The following is a 13,573-nucleotide window of genomic DNA, read 5'->3' on the forward strand; positions in this document are numbered from 1 at the left end:
TCAGTTCTTTTACTTCTTCCATAGTACCATGGTCAGAGCTAAGAGGATAACAGATTGGTAACAGAGATCAATTGAAACCTATGAGATGCGAGCTAGATTTTACACAGCAGTTTCTATTGTGGACAAGTACAATAAACGACCAATCAACAGACATCTGTATTCAGGGATATTTAATGTTATCCTTTGAATACGAAATATAAAATCTTCAAGAATAGACTAAATTCATGAATGTTAGGCTTCATGTTAAATTTGGGGTATTTCTTTAAAACTTGTAAAACTTAACCCCTGAATGGGTAAAATATGCAACAAGTGGCCGTTATTTAGCAGTCAAAACCCTTTCATAAACTGTAGCATGGCGTGACAGGACACTTTAGACCTGCTTATCCTATCCAGGTAGAGCATATGCGCAGTCCGTTTAGTTTGTGGTACCAATGTAATCCTAACTCTGACTGAACTATACTATTTCAATACATTGTGTAAAGTTAGTTTTTGGTGGTTTTTTTGTAAAAAAATAAATAGAAAGGGACTGTCCGCGTTATTTGAAATGTCTCAAGTTTTTATGTCCAATTCACAACAGTACTCTTTAAGCATTTGTCTCAGCAGACAAGATGGAGATATTCTTGTTTGATCGTTCTAAATCCTTATTTTTAATTGCAGTTTCTCTAGAAAAGAACTTGCAAATATTTGCAAAAAAGCCAGGGAAGAAAAACTGCCAGAATTTATATATTTTCAAGATGGAAAAACAACGATATCTTTATTACTTTATAACTGTAAAAAATTTAAAAAAGGTACCGTTGAAGTGAATCGGCGTGTAACTTTTAAAATGGAGGGTCAGTGGAAAGTTCGTGTACACTCCCTTTAAATGTAAAAAATATCTACCTGGCTGGGTCAACCTTACATCCAGTATCTTGTCAACCTGAAATAGAATAGAATAGAATAGAAATTACTAGTCAATTATTCAATCAATCAATGAAATAGCAAATGAATCAATTAATAACTATTGTATAAGTTTATTTATTTATAAACAAATTAATATATTTCTTCTATTCTTTTTTCATTGTTGATATTCAAATCAAGTCACAAAAATCTTGGGGATAAATTGCATTTTTAAGAGGGGTGGGGGTCCGGGGGAGGAAAACGAAGAACCTCCCACCCACCGACCACCTCCCGATTCTCTGTAGAAACACTTGTTAGTATTTCAGATATTTTTTATGTACATAGATTTATAGGGTAACACAATATTGTTAAAAGTTTTTAATTTTGAAATATTTGTGAAAACAAATTCAATAATATCTTGTTTTAGGATTTTATTTTTATTTTTGGGTTCTTGCTTTAAAAAGCTAGCTAAAGCAAAAGTCATCCTTTTGTTTCTTTAAAAATAAATTGGCACGGAAATCTGAAGTAAATTAGTTTACTTTTCCTTCTGTTTGAATTGAAAAAAAAGCAAATCCCACGTTTTCCCATAAAACTTACAAGAGCCTTGCTAGTTTTTGTCTCAAGACAGTGCCCCCCCCCCCCAGGAAAATCTAATAGTTAAAAATCCAACTTCTGGAAAACAAGAATTATGTTTTGTCAGAGAACAACATCAACTGAGGTTTTTGGACTTTTATAAAGTTACAAATAATAATTTTTCTTTTTTTAGCATTGGGCTTTCTTTTCACCATGCCAACTATTAAATTTTAACCCTAATAAAAGGAATGCTCACGGATCTTTTTAAAGCGATAGTTATTAGTTTCGTCATTTATTTATATTTCTTCTTTGGAGAACATTTTTTCATAATTTGAAAAAAGCAAACTTTTGAAAACAGTTTATGTTGGATCCTTCATAAAGAAATTGAGGCTTTGCCGCCCACAACTTCTGATTTTCTTATCCATATATCTTTGCAACCTAATGACATAGACCTTAGATATTTAAAACTATAACTTCTGTTTCATCAAATAGTTTGAATCAAATTAAAAGTTTTAAATATCAAAGGTTTATCCTGTATATAAAATTTGAGTTTGGTGCAAAGACTCAATTCCTTTATATAACATTAAATCTTCCAGATTCCTATTCAAAAGAAAGTAATTTTCATATTTGGAGTGAATAAATGAATAATATTAATGTAAGATATTTTACAATAAATTTTGTAAATTAATATGAGTCGAGTGCTCTGCAAGGGGGTGGGGGGGGGTAAGAAAGAAGAAAATTTTCATGACGATTTAAATGTAACTGCAAATACTAACTGTTGTAAAGACAAAAAGAAACCAAAAATGTCGGAATAATAAAATTTAGAATCTAAACTTGTCGTCTTTGCTCTGAATTTTTAGAATGTTTATCACTTTGTTCTTGGCCACGTTTATCTGTTCATTAATATTCCCTAGAAATGTCTTTTTATCCAATGTTTTCTCATTTTTCTTTCCAAGCCTTATCTTACTCACTTTTTACATGAGGTGGGGGGAGGTCTAATAAAACTTGAAATTCAATGATGTTGTTTAACAAGACCATAATACAAAGTATAGAAAATGGCTGCTGCATAATAATATAGATCTAATGAAATATTAATCAGCACTTCATTTCTGTGTTCTCTAACTCTACATATTTGTTGAAACCTTAAAAACTTCCTAGCCTAGCCCTGCAGCTAGGACAGGCTAGGTCGAGGAACCTCATTGTCCGACATTTTTAAGGATTTTCAGTTTTCTCAGCTAAAAATACTAAAATAATTTTCAAAATTTCAAAAGAGGGCCCGAGGGGAGGGGGGTGGAGTCTGCAAGTATTGTTTTCATAAATTGATGAATTTTTTTATAAAGCTTTTATAAAATTTAAATCTTACCTGCTGCCATTTAACGGAGCCTGATCCTCCTGTTGTTACATGGAAAACTTCAGCCCATAATCTAAATTTTAAATACAATAAATGGCCGTGACCATACATGCAAAAATGGCAATGTCCAATTGAAAACGGAAACCATTATCTGGTCAATATGGTTTAAAGGGTTTAAAGGGTTTAATTTCTATTGTTTTCTTATTGTTCTCCTGTAGTAAAAATGCACAAGCCACTTTTTTAGAGAAAACACAATTGAAAATACAATTAAAAATCAGTTTTTAAAATTATGAACATTGATATATCTAGATCATAAAAGTTCTAAGGGAACCGTTGGGTGATCGGGCATTGCCATCTTTGTATGAAGGGTCACTAGAAATTACGTTACAGGGAAGGAATTGTTACATTTACAGTTTCCTTCACTTACTCTGAAGCAGACATCCGCACTCGGTAAAAGTCATTTTAAAGGGAGGGCCCCGCCCTTGGCTAAATTTCCTTTGCTAATTATTAAGTTTAAAAGTGGTGCATTAGTTATGATTGATCTATCCCTTTTCAGACACTATTCTGAAGAATCACACTATAAATCAAAATGTTAAAACAAAAAATCCAATTTAATTTATGTATTAAGAACTTTATACATGTGTCAAAAAATGCATTGATTTTATAAATGGACACTGTACACTTGCATGTGTTTTGTTTTATCTTAAAAAGTCTTCAAAATTCTCAACACAATAATAATTTTTGTTTATTTTCAAAGATTTTCAAAAGATAAAAAATATTTTTCAATCCTTTTAAATACACAAAATCCTTACTGGGATCTTCATACATTCAACTTCAGAATTCTCAATATTCTTCTTGCTCAACTATAAGACGTGGTTTCAAAATCGTACAAGTTTTTACTTGTTCTAAAACAGGGTCAGATATTAACCAGATTTTTCTTTAGAATTTGTTAAATTATTAATGTGCCCTGTACATTTTAAGGATTATATATTTAAGCATACTAACAACAGGGTTCCAAATAGCAAATTGAAAACAGGGTTCAAAAAAAAACAAACCAAAATAAAAAAATACGGTTCCAAATAGTAAATTGATCATAGGTTTTTAAATAGCAAATTGACAACAGGGTTCCAAATAGCAAGTTAAAAACAGGGTTCCAGATAGAAAATTGACCATAGGTTTTCCAAATAGTAAATTTACAACAAGGTTCCAAATAAAAAAAAATGACAACAAGGTTTCAAATAGAAAAATGACAACAGGGTTTCAAATAAAAAAAAATGACAACAAGGTTTAAAATAGAAAATTGACAACAAGGTTCCAAATAAAAAAATTGACAAAAAGGTTTCAAATAGAAAATTGATAACAAGGTTTCAAATAGAAAATTGACAACAAATTTCCAAATAAAAAAATTGACAACAAGGTTTCAAATAGAAAATTGACAACAAGGTTTCAAATAAAAAAAATTGACAACAAAGTTTTTAAATAGCAATTGGAAAACAGGGTTTCTAATCGAAAATTTACAGGAGTGTCCCAAATAGCAAACTAACCACAGGGTTCCAAAAAGCAAATTGACAACAGAGTTCCCAATAGCAAATTAACAATAGGGTTCCAATTAGCAAATTAACAACAGGGTAGCAAAAAGCAAAACAACAACAGTGTCTTCAAATATATTTTAATTTGTTGCCGCTTACATGAACCCTTTCTTAAAACTACAATTTTGCCCCCAATACCAACCAGAGAAAGTCCAGAGTTATCCGCAAAAGATGAGAATTGTAAGACGACCTACAACTTTAAATATAACGATCTAAAGACTGAATTTGTCCCCTGCCTTGCCTTAAATGATAGACTGATAGATGATTTGGCAAAAAGCTTCCTGAATTATGGGGAATCAAGAATGGGCGTCTTTAAAGTCTCATTCGTTATGGTTAACCCTGTACGAGATGTTCACTGCTAACTAGCGAGAAGAAGAAGGCACGCACCTCTGCTTCTTTAGTAAAAGTAAATTCAACCTATATGAAGCATAAAGTCTGACCGCGTCAACCTTCTTGCACCGGCTAGTCCTGTCCATAGAGCTAGGTACAGCACAAACTGGGACCGGAAAGGTTGACCCTACTCGGAAATTCAAATGTACTACGGCTGCGACTACACGGGTACGACTTAGTGACTGCGTAGCTCATATAGTTTTAATTTCTGTACAAGTATGAGAAAATACTTCTTCAATAAGAAGAGTTCTGATTGAAAACATATAAAAGTTTTAATGTTACGTGGAATTTATTTTAGTTTGACGTGGATTATGATGGACTGGATAAAACAGTAGTTTAAAAGTGACCGGCGTGCTAAGCTTACCTAAGAAGATGACCGTCCCTTTTAGATCTTGTATTAGTAGCCCAAGGGTCATCAAACCTGTACCCCTTGATCTTTAGGGGACCACAGGAGCAGGATAGCTTAGTTCCCATCTTCTGGAAGAATCCCCTAAAGGGACTCTTCTTGATGGTAATCAGCCGACTCCCCAGCTTGTTCCGCGTGTCATGTTGACAACTAAAAAATAAAAATATTTAAGAAAATTTTTAAATCAAAATTAAAAATTCAAATTGATTGCTAAAATTATTCACTGAGAAACTTTACAGCAAACTTTGGTTGATGTTTTTATGTTGTTTAAAAATGATAATTTTTAGGCTTTGGCGGGTAGGGAAAGGGGGGGGGTAGGGGGATAGAAGGTAGGGAAAAGGGGCGTGGGTATGAAGAAGGACGGTAGGGAATGAAGGGGGAAGGAAGAGAAGGGGAGTTAAATCATATGTCCTCACTCCTCAACATGTATTTTAAACAACAACAAATTTTTCTTTTTTTTACGTGCAGTTCAGTCCAATGGGAAGACATTAATGTTAGNCTTTACTTTGTCCTTCTTTGGTCATTCAAGAAAAAACTCAGTTTTTTTAAAGATATACATCATATGTAGACTGCACTTAAACCTTTTAGTAGCCCTAGACATTTGAATTTTAGAACTACATTTCAGCTGGAAATGCAATTTTTAATTTTGCTTTTGTTTAAAACCAACCGTAAAAATTACTTATTTGTTATTATATCTTTATATTTATATTTATATTTATCAACCGCCGTAAACTCACATTTTCATGGCAAACAAATATATGTAAAAACGTAAAGTCAGCGATTGAGGGAAAAAATATTCACCTAAATATTATTATTTAAGACGTTAAATCAATTTTCAATTAAAGAAAAAAATCTCATTTTTTATTCTGAACTTGAGTCTTATTCTTTACTGTAGTCTTGACTAATTCTCAACCGCTCAGTTTTTTCTTCAAAAATATATCATTGCCTAATTTTCCCTAATATTTCCATTTATAATACATCAGAGATGTCATTATTCCTGCGTAGACTCATGCAACCTTCCCCCCCCCCCGCCCCCCATCTCTCCTGTCATGGTCTAAATTTGGATGTCTCCGTAATATTCAGGATGTTTCCGATATCATTTCGAATATTTCCTATATAATTTCGAATGTCTCCTATATAATTTCAAATGTCTCTAATAAGATTTAGTTTGTCTAAATCAGATGAAAAGGCTGAAAGATCTAAGAATGATTCTTTAATTGTATTCCAACAGTGATTTTCTCTAGATCCACATTTGCGTAGCTCCTCATTGTTAGAAGAAATTCAAACATTATGATTTATGTGTACACAGTACACAGTACACAGTACACACGTTGAGAACCAGAAACCGCGAAGTAGGAAGACGACAATAGATCAGTACTTGAGTGTATTTTATGTTATTTGATTACTAATTAAGGTCTGTTTGCACTGCACAATTTCTGCCTCTCATGTCATAACTAAGTATAAACTATTCCAGATATTCCACCTTTTTGCGGGTATTTAATAATAAGTGACCCTCCATGCAAAGATGGCAATGCTAGATTGCCATAGTTATCTGATCACTAGTGTGGAGGATATTGTCGTTTTTCTAGGCTTAAAAGCGTTTAACTCTAATAAGTCATGTATGTTTTCCTGCAAAAAAATGCCCAAGTCACTTTGGTCCCAATTTGAAAACAATAAATATTTTAAAAATCCTAAACAATTTCATAATTTATCAGACAAAGCTTGTAAGGGTACACTTGTGAATCCTTGTCATTTTTGCATCGAGGGTTGCTTAAAATTACGCGTACAGTCCCTTTAATGACCGAATGCTAATTGGGTTTCTATATTTATCTAGTAAAACCCTGGAAACCCATTGATATTTATTTTCTAAAATAGACTAAAAGTTAAGTTTCCTCTGAGTTAAAAGAAGTATGTCAGGTTAGTAAGGTTTGTATCTTGGAGGGAGCAAAAACATTTACTACAGAGACTTAAACCATACTGTTCTGGAATACAAGAAATAAATAGAGAAAACAAAACAATTTAATCATGGAAAATCAGGTCGTCGTTGTTACATTATCCATCCTTTATCTTGAATTCTTTAACTCTGTTTTAACAAGTACAACCAGTGTTTATAACTAGGGGTTTATCAAGGAATTTGTCCAGGGGGGTTGGGGACTCACGCTCACTCTAAATCATTGATTTCCATCATTCAAGCAGGATCGGATGAGCCCCAATACCCCCCCCCCCCTTTATTCGCATCTGCCCTAAACAAATACAGAAAATCTTTATAAAAACGAGACTGAGAAAGAAAGTGCATGGTTATTTTGACAGAAACTACACATTAATCTGGGGTTAAACATTCAAAATGAATTGAGTTTTTGCCACAAACTCAAATTTTCTAATCCCTATATCTGCGCAGCATGATGGTTTAAAACTTTGAAATTTCAAACTTAGATTATTTGATTCATAGTTTAAAATATCTAATGTCTACAATACATTGGATTGCAAAGATATAGGGATTCGAAAATCTAAGTTTGCGGGAAAAAAACTCAATTCCTTTGGATACTTTGAGTATTACCAGATAGGTGAACAATCTCTTTAATCCATAGAGCTCAGCTTTTGACTTGCTAAAACTGCAAATGCACAATTTCTTAATGTGCAAAAGTTTGATTTGAAATAAAAACTGAAACCCTAAATTGGCATGTGCATTGTGTATTTATATATGTAAAGTAGTAATCTCTGTTTGTTTGGATGTCCTTCCATAACTCAGGAACTCCTTGGCCGATTTGCCTCAAATTTTTATTGGGAACTTGGAAGAACCACAAGAATGTTCTTAGTTTTGAGATTCCAAGTTGAGTCCCCTGGGCAACGCAGGGTTCTCAAACTACTGCTAGTTCATAATAAATGTGCTATTTGTTAAAGTTCATATTATAATACATTATTCTATACGGTTGATATTAGATAGATAATTTGATAAGTATAATGTATTCTTATATAATTTATTATTCTATACAATACTGAGGCGAAAAGAAGGGAAAAGGGGGGGGGGTGATAATTATATCTTATAAGTTATACCCTGGGGGCGGAAACGTCATGTATGTGTGTCATTGAGTAATAACGAGAACCGAAGGCGTGTACTGTAGGAATATACAGTACATAAGAATCTCAGTATTTGTACAGTCTAGGAGAGTACATATGTTTACTGTTAATTATTTACTTAAAAATAAGTTTAATATACATGTAAAATATTATTTATATATTTAAGTCAACACTCTAAGCCAAATTTTCATGCAAAGAATATAATTTGATTAAAGTTTACAATAGTCGTTATTCAAGCTTAATTATAATTGACGACAATGTCTTATTCCCTGGTTATACTGTCCATACTACGTGTGTGTACTGTATAGTGTATTTGATATTACTTGTATACAAGCCTACCCCACAAAGGGTAAGTCTTCAGAGACGACTGACCTGATTTTTTAATTTAAATTTCTCCTAGTTTATCATTGAAACAATATATAAAAGATAAAAGACCAAATTTAATCATCAGATCGTGATATTCAACGATTTTTAGGTCGTCATTAATTTCTCATTTTTTGTTAAATGGGCAACCCTGGTTTTGAATCATAACTTTACAAAACTTTTTGCCCTAATCTCTGTCATTCTAAAACCACTTTCCTCACCATGTAATTCTTATCTTTCTCACTAGACTGCCCCAAAGCTTTATCCTATCCCCTACCTATATAGATTCAGACTTCTAAGAATTTTTTTTAAACTGGTTCGGCTTTCTATCCCTACTCTATTCTCTACCCTACTCCCTCCTATCCCCCTCCCCCTATCATCCTTCTCTCCCTACTCTATCCTCTACCCTACTCCCGCCTATCCGCCTCCCCCTATCATCCTTCTCTCCCTACTCTACCCTCTACCCTACTCCCTCCTATCCACCTCCCACCTATCATCCTTCTCTCCCTACTCTACCCTACTCCTTCCTATCCCCCTCCCTACCATCACCATCCTTCTCTTCTAACTCTACTCTCTACCGTACTAAATACCCTCTATCCTACCCCCTACCCTACTACCCATACCCTCTATAGTCTATAGTCTATACCGTCCTACCCCTACAATCCGCTCTATACCTACCCCCTCCCCCCTCTAGTCCAATATTTTTGCAAATCACACACTGCTAGAAAAACAGGTGAAAATGTGAGATATATCGAATGTTATATATTGACAGATTGATCTACCTAGGACATAATTCATGACAAATAAGAGACAAATCATTACAAATGATAAAGCAATCGTTATAAATACCAGCAGAACCATGATTACTCAGCTGAAACTCTAATTTGTTAATCCCTATATCTTTGCAACCCGAAGGTTAAAACTATTTATAATATTTCAAACTTTCGCAACTTTATATTTTAAAAAATCAAAGGTCTTAAACAACATGTTGCAATTGGATATAAGGATTAGAAAATATATGGCAAAGGAATTGAGTTTTTGTCACAAACTCAAATTGTCTAATCCCTTTATATTTACAATCTGATGATGTAAACCTTTGATATTTCAAATTTAGATTATTTGGTCTAACAGAATTCATATTTTGAAATATAAAAGGTCTACGACATTGGATAGCAAAGATATAGAGATTAGAAAAGTAGAGTTTGTGACAAAAACTCAATTCCTTTATTGAGAAATTACTATTCATTACTATTAATAAATTTTTTTTATAGCGTTCTTTGACAGGAGTATACTATATGTAATATTGTTTTTATATTCATGAATTGTACATATTTAAGATTAAAGTACAAATGTATATTGTTTCTATCTGGTACAATGTAAGCAAGTGTACAGTTTATAAAATTGTATAATAAAGTATATACTGTAGGACTATACTTCAATTTTATAAAGTTTAATCTCGCAGTACTGCCATGAAGTACAGTTTATAGAATGTGAATCTATTTGTAATATCATATTAATTATATTTGATTGTACGTGTTGATTGGTGTATTTGATGTATATATTGAATATAGATCTATATTATTGTATATAATATCCAGCAGTGAATAATTATATTATGTGTTTTATATTTAAAATATAAATCCAAGATGGCGGACGGTACATAAACTGTACACGAAGCTGTATTTCTACCTTTTATAATGTTGTGTGTACTGCTGTGTCCCCCCGGCCATTATATATCTATAGAAGGTGTTACCCCCCTTAGCCGAGCTTGCTACTCCACAGCTTAGCACTCACTGGAGCCTCTGGCCTCCCTGTAGCCTCATCCCGGCCCTAGATGCTTACTTTAGAGGAGGGACAGGTCGTCCTCCACTCACAAACCAATATCTCAGGTCGTCATTCATAACAGCTGATTTATACAAGATTCAAACAAACTGGTCCAGCTTCACGCATTGCAAGAAATAAGTATAAAAAATGTCGCAAACAATTTTGATGTGAAGTGTTTTTTTTCTTTGATGTTTTAATTTTAACTGAAATTGTTTTTACATTAATTAATAAGTCATTCTGCCAGGACTATGTAATATAAACAATATGTTTGCAACCAGATAACTTTTGCAATATTTGTAATATTTTGCAATAAAACTTTGCAGAATTAAATGAATTCAAACAACGTTGATAAATTTTGCAATAAGATGAATAAACATATAAAATATGAAAATCATACTTTCATTCAGATTTTAGAATATAGAGAATATTCTGGAATATAGAGAATATTCTGGAATATAGAGAATATTCTGGAATATAGAGAATATTCTGGAAAAAAGAGAATATCCTGGAATATAGAGAATATTCGGAATATAAAGAATATTCTGAAATAAAAAATGTTGTACATGTAAAGTGTAAACCTCAATGTTCTGCATAATGGTAACCACCAAAAAAGTTCTTTGAAGAAAAGTTTCGGGAATAAAGTTCGAAATTCTAATTTAGGAAAAAAAGTCCCAGGTATAAAAAACTCAGGACTTTATTTCCAGTGACATTTTGTTCTAGGACTTAATTTTTTTTATTTCTAGGTTTTTTTATTCCAGTAACTTTTTATCCTCCGACTTTCTGTATAATAGTATCATCATTAAAATAAGAAGATATTTATATATACTTTACACTCAGACACAGGATATTATGCAAGAGCATTTTTATATCCTTTCTGTCCCTCAAGTTGGGATAGAAAAAATCAAACACTGAAAACATGTGTGCTATTTTATTCAAAGCACACATAGTGCACTTTTGGTTTTAAATCTGGCACTTTTTGAAAGTGCTAAGCCCAAGTTTACTTAAAAGTCCTTAAATCTAGCTGTAGGTATAAAATGCCCCAATTTTATAAAATATAAGTATATAGTGTCAAGTTGTAAGGTAGTGAGATTCATGAAAAAAATAAAAAGTGAGATTTCAAAATCCAAAATGAGAATATAAAATTTCAACTTTTATTTTCAAACTGTGGTATTGGCGGTAGTGAGATTTGGATATAAAATTTCAACTTATATTTTTAAACTGTGGTATTGAGGGTAGTGAGATTTGAAAATCAAAAATCCAAATAAAAAATGTCAACTTTTATTTTCAAACTGTGGTATTGGCGGTAGTGAGATTTAAAAATCCAAAATGAGAATTTAAAATTTAAATTTTTATTTTCAAACTGTGGTATTGAGGGTAGTGAGATTTGAAAATCAAAAATCCAAATAAAAAATTTAAACTTTTATTTTCAAACTGTGGTATTGGCGGTTTTTGGATTTTTGATTTTCAAATCTCACTACCCTCAATACCACAGTTTAAAATTGTTAGTTGAAATTTTATATTCAAATCTCACTACCGCAAATACCACAGTTTGAAAATAAAAGTTTAAATTTCATAATCTCATTTTGGAATTTCAAATCTCACTACCGCCAAAACTTCTAGTTTAAAAGTATTTACATTTTCTAATTTCGAAAAAAAGGCATAATCTGAAAAGTCGCAAAAAAATGTACAAAAACCAGCTCTCAAAGCCTTCAATACCATTTTCTTTTAATTTGTACATAAAATTTTCGCTCAAAAAGAAGGCATTTTATACAAACACTAAATCTAGTGTCCCAACTTATTAGGCAAGTGCAAAACTTTATGAAAAATGGGGCGGATAAAATAACTTTCTGGAGATAAGAAATATCTAATAATTAGAGAGCTGTTAAATGGAAAGTTATTGCACCTTTATAGGATTTTTATTTTTGAGACTACCAAATGTCTCCAAAAGTTCCAGGTACAGCCTACAGGATTTTGAATTCGTTTGGAGAGGTAAAAAAAGGTTGCTACAGTCTTCTATCAATGAAAAACACCTGTAACGGTGTATGAATGGGTAGATGGAAACTAGGATCCTAAAGATTAATTTGAAATAGGTTGTGTTCATAGATGATGCCTGTTCTATACTCTTGATTGCCAAGATGGGTTTGATAAAGATTTATTGGTTGATGAACACGATCCTAGGAACAAGTTTAGGAGATCACAGTGCTGCTCAGTGCTCTATAGTTGACCTTGACTTGACCAATGATGGTATCCCACACATAATATGTTTATGGAGTCCGGGAACAAATTATCATCATTGGATCGAGTACAAATATTGAAGACCCCCTTTCATCGGAGCCACTACAATCTCATCATATTTTATTGGAGACCTTAGATTACGTTATCAAAGAACCCAGATTTTCATTTGAGACCTCAGAATTTCGTTTAAGATCTCAAATTTCTCATCAAAGACCTCAGATTTTCATTGGAGACCTCAGATTCTCATTGGAGACCTCAGATTTTCATTGGAGACCTCAGATTTTTGTTGAAAACCCCAAGCTTATGCTTGGAGGACCAAATTTTTCTTTACTGGAGACTTTAGATTTCTATTGGAGACTGCCAGATTTTCATTGAAGATTCACGATATTCATCGGATGCCTTAAATTTTTTGCCTCCAATGAAACTTGTCTGGTCTCCGATAAAGATCAAGGGTCTTAATGAAAGTTTTGTGGTCTCCAATGAAAATATTGAGGTCTCCGATGAGATGGCCGCGGGGGAATGCAGTGGAATCTGGGAGTCTCCAATGAGATTATCGCCAGGGTCTCCGACTCTTATTCATGTAATATTTGTTATATATGTAGATTTATATTTTACTTATATGCCCATGCCGCGTAACTCCACTTTGGGCTTCTGCCTCAGTGTTTTTGTAAACGAAGAACATCTAAAGCTTGAAAAGACTACGTAAAGTGTTCTGTCTGTACTGTTACTAATCTATGTTATTTGACTCCGCTGAAAATCTGGGGGTCTCAAATGAGATTACCTTAGGGGTCTCTGAAAGTACTTCAATGGAGTTTTGCTTATGCCACGTTGAATTATAAGACAGAGAGAGCATACGCGTAATTCAGGGTTATTCTGAACGAAAACCCC

General features: G+C 32.8%; 1 protein-coding gene across 1 annotated transcript in view; it reads right to left on the reverse strand.

Moving 5' to 3' along the window:
- Window positions 1–10,594, reverse strand: part of LOC111710006 (uncharacterized) — a 35,717-nt gene extending 25,123 nt beyond the window's left edge. Inside the window, exons 1-3 of the mRNA XM_023484002.1 lie at window positions 10,316–10,594; window positions 5,144–5,335; window positions 2,813–2,873 (exon numbers count right to left, since the gene is read on the reverse strand). Coding sequence (XP_023339770.1) covers window positions 2,813–2,873; window positions 5,144–5,335; window positions 10,316–10,356 — 294 coding nt within the window. The 5' untranslated portion in view covers window positions 10,357–10,594. The remainder of the gene's footprint in view (window positions 1–2,812; window positions 2,874–5,143; window positions 5,336–10,315) is intronic.
- Window positions 10,595–13,573: the final 2,979 nt, after the last annotated feature.

This window comes from Eurytemora carolleeae, unplaced genomic scaffold, assembly GCF_000591075.1.
Source record: "Eurytemora carolleeae unplaced genomic scaffold, Eaff_2.0 scaffold507, whole genome shotgun sequence".
NCBI classification, from domain to species: Eukaryota; Metazoa; Arthropoda; class Copepoda; order Calanoida; family Temoridae; genus Eurytemora; species Eurytemora carolleeae.